Here is an 11,631-nt window from a genome sequence, read left to right on the forward strand (position 1 = left end):
CAGTTGTTCCATGAAAACATGCACGGCCTGCGGTGTAAGATACGACCGGATTTTTGTAAAATAGGCCTATCGCGGGGTTTGCAGCTTTTCAATGATGTCGCGTAATTACGTCACTTCATAACGTTCCCATGGCAACAGGGGAAATGGCTGCGCTTGTGTGAAGTAAACCCAACATTTGTCAACTTTCTGCTAAGATATATATGTGACTTTTTGCAACGAAAATGCGGGGATTATGAAATCATGCAAGCCCGCATATTTTGCACGCGGAAATCTGCAATTTATGCGGCAAAAGTGCGGCGTATTTAAAAAAATGCGCCCCCCGCATAAATATGCGGACTTTGGCTGATTATGCATGGAATCATGCGATCGCATAATCGCGTTTTTCTGGAGGGACTGCATCAGTGGTCAGAGTCAGCGTCATTACAGCGAGTTGACATAATTTACATTGGTGATGAGTTGATCCAATTTCCGGTCCTTGCACATTATTTCCTTTTTTGTTTAATGGCGGACGACCACGAGGAGAGGAGCGTTCGGTAGGAGCAGCAGGGGGAGGATGTCGACTCCCAGGGTGGTTGGCAACAGCTGGACTGTGAATGGACAGGAGTGTGTGGAAGGAAGTGACGGATCAGGAAATGAACCAGGAGAGATGGAAGAGTCGGTTAGGAATAATAAACGGAAAAAGAAAAGGCAAAATAAAACTGATGAAAGTGACTCAGACAGAGGATCAAATACGGATGAGAAGCGGAGGGAGGAGCATGTAATTTTTGCAAAACTTGTGGATGACGGGGACTCGTTTGGAGGTATGAATCCAATACAACTAACAAAATCGCTAAATAAGGAAATTGGTGAAATAAAGAGTGCCAAAGTACTAAGAAATGGAGCCCTGATGATTGTGTGTATGGATGAGAAACAGCAAGGGAAAGCAATCAAAATGAACATAGTCAATAGAAAGAAAGTGGAATGTTTCAAGACTTACAAGAAATTTACAAAAGGAGTCATTACAGGGATTCCGGTTAACGTATCGGTTGATGATGTGAAAAGAAACATAACAAACGCTCGAGTAAATGAAGTCAGACGTCTAAAAGTGAACAGAAATGGCAATATGCAGGATAGTCTTTCGGTTATGATCAATTTTGATCAGGAAGAACTTCCAGAAAAAGTGTACATTGGTTTTATGTGCTACGATGTAAGGTTATATATTCCCCCTCCAATCAGATGCTTTAAATGCCAAAGATATGGGCATGTAGCGGCGGTGTGTAAGGGAAAGCAGAGATGTGGAAAATGTAGTGGAGAACATGAGTATGGAAAATGCCAGGAGGGTACAAAACTGAAGTGTTGTAATTGTGGAGGGGAACACAGTGCCGCTTACAGAGGATGTGAGGTTAGTAAGAGGCAGGTCGAAGTGCAACGAATCAAGGTTGTTCAAGGAATCAGTTATGCAGAAGCTGCAAAGAAGGTTTCAGAGAATATGACAGTGATCAAGCAATCAGAAATTAGCAGAAAAGAAATGAATCAGAGGGCCAAACTGGCGGAGCAGGCCGAGCGCAACGACGATATGGCCGACTCAGGAAAGAAATGTCAAGGATGTAATAAATTGAAGGAGGATACTTTGATAGTGGAAAAGAATGATTTTGTAATGTTCATGGCAGAAATAATAAATTGTTCTGCACAGACAAAAAGCAGAAATGAAAGGATTAAAATAATTGTTAAATCCGCAGAGAAATATCTAGATGTCAAAGGACTGCAATGGGAGACCATAAGAGACTCCCTTACTGAAGAGACACAGTCTTCTCAGGCATGTGCTGGATCTTCGTAATGTTATTGACCTTACTACAGTGGAATGCAAGGAGTCTTATTGCAAATGGCCAAGAGCTTAAGAAATACATCGATATGTTAACAGAGAAACCTAATGTAATATGTATTCAGGAAACATGGTTAAAACCACAGTTGGATTTTATAATAAATGGATATAATTTAATTAGAAGAGATCGAGAATATGGTAGAGGAGGAGGAATAGCAACATTTATACAAAATGGGTTGAAATATAAGGTAGAACAAATAAATAAAGAATATGAATCATTAATAATTAAGGTATGGACTAAAAGAGGGAGTATAGATATTATTAATTATTATAATCCATGTGAAAAATTAAGTCGAATTATTTTAGAAGCTGTTGTAGGTTCTTTGCATGACAAAGTAGTGTGGTGTGGTGATTTTAATTCTTATAATACATTATGGGGAAGTAATAATACAGATGTGAATGGACAGCTAATTGAAGAATTCATTGATGATAATAACTTGGTGTGCATTAATAATGGAGAGGGAACACGATATAACAGTATAAAAAATACAGAGACTGCACTTGACCTAACATTTGTGTCTTCTGTAATGGCAGGGATCACTACATGGAATGTAAATAATGATAATACAATAGGGAGTGATCATTATCCGGTAGTGATTACGGTTGGTACAGAAATATGCTATGAAAAAGAAAAGAGAAGTCCTAGATGGAAGTTGGAAAAGGCAGATTGGGAGATATTTCGAGTAATTTGTGAAAATAGATGTATGACTTTGCAAGAAGAATCCCAGATGAATGTAAATATATTCAACAGTAAACTAGTTAATGAAATAATTCAGTCGGCTGAACAAACTATACCTAAAACGACAGGAAAAAGACAGGTAAAAAATTTACCTTGGTGGAATGATGGTTGTAAAGCAGCTATAAAAGTAAGGAATAAAGCATTTAAGAAACTTAAAAAGCAGCATTCTATGGATGCTATGATTCAGTATAAAAGAGCCCAGGCAGTTGTAAGGAAAACAATAAAAACACAAAAACGTATTTTTTGGAAGCAGTACTGTGATAGTATTGGTAGAACAGTACATCTGTCAGATGTATGGAATATGATCAGGAAAATGGGGGGGATTAGAAGGAACTATGAGTTACCAGTGATTATAGGTACAGACAAAATGGCTGTCACCAATTTAGATAAGGCTGAACTTTTGGTAGAATCATTTAAGAAAATTCATAGTTCAGATAATCTTTCAAAAGAAGCAAAGCAGTGTAGGAGTAGCACATTAAAGAATTATCTTAATTTGGTGAAGGAAGATGAGATGTCAAATAGTTTATTAGACTTACCTATAAACATGTTTGAGTTAAAAAGAGCAATCAAAACTGCTCGGCAGACTACTCCAGGAAGAGACGGAGTGTGTTACAAAATGCTGGCTAACATGACAGATAATACGCTGGAAATAGTATTAAAATTATTTAACCTAGTATGGGAAACTGGTCAACTCCCTTCAATATGGAAACAAGCAATAATAGTACCTATTCTTAAACCTGGGAAAGACCCATCAGATCCTTCTAGTTATAGGCCTATTGCACTAACTTCTCAATTATGTAAAACAATGGAAAGAATAATCACAGAAAGAATAACGTATTTTTTTGAGAGTAAAAATCTGCTGTCCCCTTATCAGAGTGGATTCCGTAAGGGACGGAATACAATGGATTCTATATTATGTCTAGAATCAGACATTAGAAAAGCACAGACAAACAAAGAAGTAGTGGTAGCTATCTTTTTTGATGTGGAAAAGGCATATGATATGCTCTGGAAAGAAGGATTATTAATTAAGTTAAAGTCTTTAGGAATTGGTGGTAGAGCATATAACTGGGTTCAGAACTTTTTATTTGACCGAAAAATACAAGTTAAAGTAGGTGAAGAATATTCTAGAATGTATACAGTAGAGAATGGAACACCACAAGGTAGTGTATGCAGTCCGTTATTATTCAACATAATGATTAATGGCATCTTTTCACAAGTTGAACATAACATTGGAAAATCTTTATATGCAGATGATGGGGCTTTGTGGATTAGAGGTCGCAATATAACATATGTTCATAAAAAAATGCAAAATGCGATAGAGGAAGTTGAAAAGTGGGCTAATAAATGGGGGTTTAAATTATCTGTATCAAAAACGCAGGTCATTTGTTTTTCAAGGCGGCTCAGAAGCATACCCCTCTCTTTGAAATTATATGGGAATCCTCTGGAGCAAGTAAAATTTATAAGGTTTCTTGGAGTTTGGTTCGATGAAAAACTTACATGGAAAATTCATCTGGAGAAAATTAAGAATAAGTGCAAAAATATTATTAATATTCTTCGGTGTTTATCAGGACGGGAGTGGGGAGCTAGTAGGGCATCCCTACAAAGTATATACTGGGCACTCATGAGATCTGTGTTTGATTATGGATGCATTGCCTATATGTCAGCAGCAGAAACAAACCTCAAACAATTAGATGTATTGCAAGCACAAGCCCTAAGAATCTGTAGTGGATCATTTAAATCATCACCGGTATCAGCTATGCAGGTGGAGATGGGAGAAATACCGTTAGGTATAAGACGAATGAAGTTAATGTTGGCATATTGGGTCAATATCCGGGGACAAAGTGTTTCACATCCTGTAAAAAGTGTACTGACAGATTGTTGGGAACATAATGAAACCAATTTTATGAGTTTTGGGTGGATAGGTGATGCAAAGGCGAGGAATATAGGATTAAATCAATTACAGTATAGCAACACAGTCTCAATATCCTCCATCCCTCCTTGGTTATTCCCCTTGCCAACTGTTGACCTCAGTATACAACAGGAAATAAAGGATCAATCCAAACAACTTCCAGTGTGGTATATAGTGCGGAATTATTTTGAGAGGCATTTCCAAGATTCAGTGTTTTTGTTTACGGATGGATCAAAAGACCCGAAGACAGGATATGCAGGTGCAGCCGTGTATATTCCAATGAATGATTCTCACATTAAGAAAAGAGTTTCTGACCATTTATCAGTTTATGCTACAGAACTATTGGCAATTTTAATGGCCCTGCAGTGGACAGAAGAAAAGCAAATGAATAACATAGTTATTGCATCTGATAGCTACTCGGCACTGGAAAGCATAAAATCTGGCAGATCATCTTTTAGGATGGATATACAGTAATTAATGAAATATTCCATAAATTGTATAACATAAAGCTTATGGGTATATCAATTCAATTTATTTGGGTTCCTGCTCATGTTGGTGTAGTGGGTAATGAGAAGGTAGATATTTTGGCTAAACAATCTTTAAAGTTAAAGCAGATAGATTTACAAGTTCCATTAAGTAGAGCAGAAGCTAAAGTGTTCATTAGGAAATATGTACAATCAATATGGCAGGTACACTGGGATGGTATTGAAACAGGAAGACACTTATATAATATTCAACAACAAGTTTGTGCTGGGAGGAGAGAGAGCAGGAACAGAAGTGAAGAGAATATTATTACCCGTCTGAGAATAGGTCACACAGGATTGAATAGTACATTGTTTAAAATTGGCAAGCACCCAACAGGGGAATGTAATCACTGTAGTCAGCAAGAGCCAGTTGAACATGTAATACTTTACTGCAGGAAATACAACAATGAAAGACGTAATTTCATTCAGTCACTAATTAAAGCTGAGCATAAAGATTTTTCTATAATAGGTATACTAAAGGAAAAAGCTATATATGATAGTATTAATAAGTTTATTAAAGAAACGAAATTAAGTAAAAGAATTTAGGCGGGGTTTTTTTTTTTTTTTTTTTTTTTTGTGGTTTCCTCGTGAATTTTCATTCATATGTCGCATTATGTCAATCCTATAAGCATGTATCCTGTCCACACTCCAGTCCAGTCGGTGGCGGTAATGCACCTACAAGTTGGTTTGCCAACCGCCAATAAACACTAAAGAAGAAGAAGAAGAAGAAGAGAGGAGCGTTCAAACAGGTATAATAGTTTATAACCAGTTAATTTTTTACCAATTTTCATGTTTAGTTTACATTTCTCACCATTCAGAATAATATTACGTTTTTCAACATTGCCTGAGTAACGTTATTTCCTTTCAGATAACACGACAGGACAGACCACCGATTGGATCTCGAGGCCGTTTTGATTGTTCGTTGGCAAACTGAGGTAAGAGTTGCATAGTTTATGTTAGTTAGCTGTTTTAAGCTTAAGTTTTCTTATATTTTAGAGTCAGGGAAAGATAACGGTTATTTCTGTGATTTTGCTTAACTGTTAAATTAACACAAATGTACATAACGTTAGCCCTGTACGAGTCCACATTCCCCTTCTTAGGGCTCACGTTATTTGTGCTGCCAAATAAGGCACTGTAATGCGTTTTTATCTCCAATATTATTATCGTATAACTGTGTATTGTTCCAAATAATCTCTGACTGACGCGCGAATCTTTATTTATTTATTTATTTTTAAATGTACGTTGACCTTGAACGTGCAGCTTCGAATGTTATAGGAAGTATAGCGATTAGCTACTCTTGTCTGCAAGGTAAAATGCAACGGTAAATGATCAGATAAGCAAGAAGCATTTTGCTCAACTTTCTGCCAGCATTTGACTGTTTGCTCTGCATGTGTGTTTGACGTGCACGCTTCATCTGTAATCGTATACAGTTACATGATAGTATGAATTAATTTGCCGCGATTTCACTTTAGTGTAACATTTGTAGGGTGAACAGTGGCTCGCTTGAACTGCTTTAATATTAACAACGTCATAATCTGCATCTTTCTTGACCAACAGCTTTCATCATGCTGGTAAAAGCTCAGTACCATCAAGGAGTAAAGAAATTTGTGAAATTGCTCAGTGAGTGTACATTACAAGATTTTCTCAATGAAGGTAAGTTAAGAAGCTTGTGCTACTTAGAAATGTACTTAGTCATATAGAAATATGCTTGAGGTATATTAACACTTTACAACAAGGTCTCATTTGTTAACATTAATGTGTTAACTAACATTAATTAACTTTAGTATTAGTTAATAAAAGTAGAACTGTTTGTTTGTTCATTTTAGTTCATAGTGCATTCATGTTAACAGATACAATTTTTGATTTTTATAATGTATTAGCAAATGTTGAGATTAAAATTAACAAATGCTGTAGAAGTGTTCATTCTTAGTGCGTTATTTTTTTCATGCTATTGTTAAAATTACTTTTCAGTTAAGAGAATGAGAACTTACAAGGGTGTATAGTTATTTTTACAATTTTATTTTAAAGTGTTAGTTCACCCAAAAAATTAAAATGTCAGTAATTATTTACCCTCATGTCGTTCCAAACCCGTAAGACCTTCGTTAATCTTCAGAACACAAATGAAGACATTTTTGATGAAATCCAAGAGCTTTCTGAACCATCCATGGGCAGCAATGTAATAACCACCAAGGCCCAGATAGTAAAGTCGCTATCCACATAGTAAAGGACAGCGCAGCACTAGGCCTTGAATTTGCAATGATGTTGCTGCCTATGAATGGTTCAGAAAGCTCTGATTTCATCAAGATATCTCAATCTGTCTTTATGGGTTTGGAAGTAATGAGGGTGATTAATGACATCATTTTTAGTTTTGTTAAACTAACCCTTTAATTTGATTTGTGATGGAAAATTCTTGCTTTAGAAGTAAAAAACATTTAGACAAAGCCGTGTTTGATTGAATGCCTTCAGAGAAAACATTAAAATGGTGTTTTGCTTTTCTCTGTCAAGAGTTTTCACCCATAAGATCCTCAACTCCCAGCACATGCACTGACACTCTTTCACACTCTTCAACTGACCATGAAGAGTCGGAGAGAGCAATGCAAAATCAAACAGCAATGGTCAGCAACAGTTTTAACATGGACGCTGTAAAAGCAAAACGGGTATGTATGCATGTTTTTCGTTATGGTTAACTTGTCCATATAATAATTTTCACCATTTTAGTAGTCTTCATGTGTTCATCTGTATTGTGGTCATGTTTAATCAGACTGTCCAAGATGCACTGGGAAAAAAATCTGGTGGTGAGGAAGTGCTTGACGAATACCAGACAACTAAACCTTTAAAGCATCGCACCAGACGTCAGCTTGTTAAAATTGTTGATTGTCACATGACAGAGATTCATGGGTAAGACTTCAATGCACAGATGCAAGAAATACACACAGATGTGTCAATTGATGTAGACAAAGTTAAGTTACCATTAACCATATATATTTTTTTATATTGCAGGAGGATCCCCACCCGTAAACAGAGGGAAACTTATGCTTTGGGCATTATTTCTTTCTTTCCTAACCAGAGAGACCCGTTTTCAACAAAGGGTTATGTAAGAATCTTTTGTATAGGTGTATTTGAAACAATCATGAAGTTATATACTCCTTTTTTGTGGCATGTAATAACAGTTTCTATTATCTATTTATGTAATGACTATTCAGATTTTGCAAAAAGTGTTCTCGTCTTTTTCACAGGAGCATTTCTACGATCCGGAAAAGGGTTCATCTCCTGGTGCCTTAACTTGTTCGAGGAAGATCCCAAAACGTGTTTGCTTGGAGTCGCTGTACCATTTCACTCATCTGTCCTGCTGCTGTTGTATCTCCTGCCGCCGCCTCCAGAGAGGAAGATGACTAAGATCAGTCCAACAGAGGCTATTGACAGACTTGTGCATTTCCATAAGGTAAACTCACATTACTGTTGCAAAGTCATTGTTAAAGGGTCATGAAACCCCCCTCTTTCAGCTCAAGTCTAGCTCACAATCTTTTTGAAAAATGCAACTTAAATGGGCGTGGATGGCTGTGATAAGAAGGGAGGGGAGTGGGTGTGGTCAAAGACAGTGGCCCATGCATATCGACTGTCACTAAAAATCAGTGGTAAAACCTATTTTTTACAGTCTATGTGTAAAACGTGAGGAAATGCAAGATTTTTTATAGCTGGCAAAGTTAAAGTATCATGAAATACACTGACACCTTATTTTTGTCCTTTCAAAAGTAACTGAATGCCCTGCTACACATATTAGCCTACTACAGTAATCATAATTCTATTTAAAACATATAAATGTACATGCATATGTATAATTATGCCATTATAAAAGATATATTTGTTTATATACACACTATAAATGCATATATTTGAAAATAATAAATTTTCCGCTTAAAAAAAAAAAACTTCCGTACATAGCCTAGAGATCTACGCGCCCCCTAAACCCACATAATAAAGATGGACAGTGTCATAGAAATTTGCACAAACGAAGCATACGTTCCATACACTTGAGGTATTATCGAAATATCTAAATTATAATAATGAGTGACTATTTAACAAAAGGCAAGTAAAACGGTCAGAGTTACATTTTAGACACACACACACACACCTCTGAAGCGATAGAAAAGTTCTCGGACCGCATCACTCGCAAGAAACCTGCATTGTTGTACAAGGTCGAAGTCCACCATTCTCCCGTTGAATGGTCGCTACACACGCATAGTTTAGATGTGTCCGTGGTTGATGGCCAACCAACCGCCTGCAGTCAGAGTCCAGCCCTGGCAGCATCGCGGACACTGGAACTTTTGCACCACGAAAACAAACGCGCGTCCCATCATTGCCTCTCTCATCTACTACGCGAAATCACAGTTTGACATGTCTGTGGGAAGTTCCACGTGGTGTCATGAATAATTAAGAGACAGTGTCTTCTCATTGGATAAGAAAACTCAGTCATGAATAATTATGAGACACCGATGAGTCATCAGAGTTCTATAGTGCTCTGCCACGTCACAGCCTGTGACGTGGACATGATGAAGATTTTAAACCCGGAAGACGAAAATAGCGGAAAAAAACTAAAATTTAATCATTTTCCCCCTACTATTAAATCTAACAGATGCTAACATTGTCTTCAATGGTGTTCAACACACATACCTCTGTTAAAATCTCAGAAAATTTGGTTTAGGGTTTCATGACCCTTTAATATTTAAATTAAGATTTGGGTTATAAACCCTAAAATGCAGTGGTTTTCATTCATGGTCATTGGGACTGAACCCTCTGCACATTTTGTCTCTCTGACCTGACACACTTAAGGATAGTTTGCTCAAAAAATTCTCCCCTCGCTTTGTACTGCTGAACACAAAGGAAGGTATTTTAAAGAAAGTTTGTAAATGGGCCGCTTTGGGCAGCCAATGACTCTAATAGTTTTTTTTTTTTTCTACTATGGAAGTCAATGGCTGCCCAAAGCGGCCCATTTATTCATGTTTGGTACAACCTGAGTGTGTGTAATTGACAGGATTTTTGGGTGAACTAACCCTTTAGTTTAGTTAATGGAGCTTTTACATAATGAGGTGAAGATCTAAAACAGGTTTGTTGAATAAGGGATTCCTTTTTATGACATTATCCTTTCACTGTAATACACAAAGCATGATACCAACTGGTTTTGTCAGGCACATATTAGGTTAAGGTTTGTCATATAGTTTTTTGTTTTGTTTTTAATTGATTTTAATTCTATTATTTGTTCATTTGAATGTGATCAAGTTAAGAGCACCAGGTTTAATGCATTTATCATTTCACCTTGTAATTAGTTTTTTTTCTTGTTTAATATTTTTTTTCAGTCCTGCACCAGTATTGAAGGCCATCTCAGTGTGAGGGAGGGCCACCAGCCATTTCTACTTGGATCAGGAAGGATCAAAGGGCAGGATCGACCACTTTTACGTCATTATGGACAAGTGCCTTATCCCTTGCTCTGAAACCAACTTCTTGAGTGCCTTTGAACTTTTGAAAGTTCACTGTCTTCAACTTGTCCTACGCGGAAGCCCTGGTCAACTTTACCTTCCTGCAGACCACACATTATGGTGCATTATCCAGCCTGTGTTCGCAAAATTGAACCGTAAGTGCAAGTTTCGAGTGAGTTTTTAAGAATACACTGACAGATTTGGGAATGTTTTTGAAATTCTTTAGTCATCAGTTGTCAATCTTTGGGAAACAACACCATTGAGTCAAGTTGAGTGTGGACCAATGAAAACATTTGTTGGAATGCAGTTGACAATGGTGAAAAGTTGGCAGGAACAGAATCCCAAACAGACAAGCATTCATTTCATGGACTGGGTCCAAATAGATGGGACAGAATATAGACAAGACCTCAATGCAATGTGAGAATGAAATTCCTGTTTTCAGTCAGATTCTGAAGTTACTTTTCATTGGCAGCACTGTGTATTTTATTGTCGATAAACTTTTCACAAAACATTTTTCAGAACGTCATGCATTTAAAGTACAGAGATATTGTGAGTTGGGTGAACTTGTAAAAGCCAACAGCTTTGAAGTTCTACAGGCCTTTTGATCTGCAGTGTATATGGGTCAGATGATGGTGAAAATATTGTACTTTTGTGTTGGTATAATTGTTACATCTGTGTTGAAAATAAAATTTCAAACTGATACAGCCTGGTGACTCATTTAATTGAAGGCACAGATTTTTAGTGAAATTTAATGACCTTAACCAGGGTTTTGAATGAACACTGTATTAGTGTGGAAATAAATCTATTGGTGTTAAGATATTGAGACACCTAGTGTAGTTTCAACACTATCTTGGTGTAAATGAGGTAGGGGAACACTAATGGTGTTAACGGTGAACACTTACAGTGTTGTTTTTACACTAAGCAAGTGTAAAAAAAGTAACACTATTTAAAGTGTTAGTTTAACTCTATTTAGTGTGGACCTATATAAACCCCGAAAAAGTGTTAATTTTCTCACTATGAGTGTTAATTTAACACTTTCAAATTTGCTGTGTGGAAGAGAGGAACATGAGCCACAATCTGCTTAAACTTAGCTCTGCTGTCAGATATGCTTCTCTTACCCTTAG

The 11,631-nt window shown here is 36.8% G+C and overlaps 1 protein-coding gene across 1 annotated transcript; it reads left to right on the forward strand.

The window, feature by feature from the left end:
- The first annotated feature begins 607 nt into the window (after positions 1 to 607).
- LOC311297222 (uncharacterized protein) lies at positions 608 to 11,207 on the forward strand. Its single transcript, XM_084419440.1, has 9 exons — positions 608 to 800; positions 5,663 to 5,782; positions 5,902 to 5,968; positions 6,591 to 6,686; positions 7,539 to 7,690; positions 7,795 to 7,931; positions 8,034 to 8,127; positions 8,270 to 8,475; positions 10,388 to 11,207. Exons 4-8 carry the CDS (start codon positions 6,599 to 6,601, stop codon positions 8,423 to 8,425), a joined length of 627 nt encoding a protein of 208 aa, XP_084275566.1. The 5' UTR covers positions 608 to 800; positions 5,663 to 5,782; positions 5,902 to 5,968; positions 6,591 to 6,598; the 3' UTR covers positions 8,426 to 8,475; positions 10,388 to 11,207.
- Positions 11,208 to 11,631: the final 424 nt, after the last annotated feature.

This window comes from Rutilus rutilus (genome assembly GCF_951802725.1).
Source record: "Rutilus rutilus genome assembly, chromosome: 9".
In the NCBI taxonomy this organism is placed as follows: domain Eukaryota; kingdom Metazoa; phylum Chordata; class Actinopteri; order Cypriniformes; family Leuciscidae; genus Rutilus; species Rutilus rutilus.

Coding starts and splice junctions, on each gene's coding strand:
- LOC311297222 (XM_084419440.1), top strand. CDS start 6,599: ATGCTGGTAAAAGCTCAGTACCATCAAGGAGTAAAGAAATTTGTGAAA. Junction 7,691..7,794: donor ACGCTGTAAAAGCAAAACGG/GTATGTATGCAT, acceptor ATGTTTAATCAG/ACTGTCCAAGATGCACTGGG. Junction 7,932..8,033: donor CACATGACAGAGATTCATGG/GTAAGACTTCAA, acceptor TTTATATTGCAG/GAGGATCCCCACCCGTAAAC.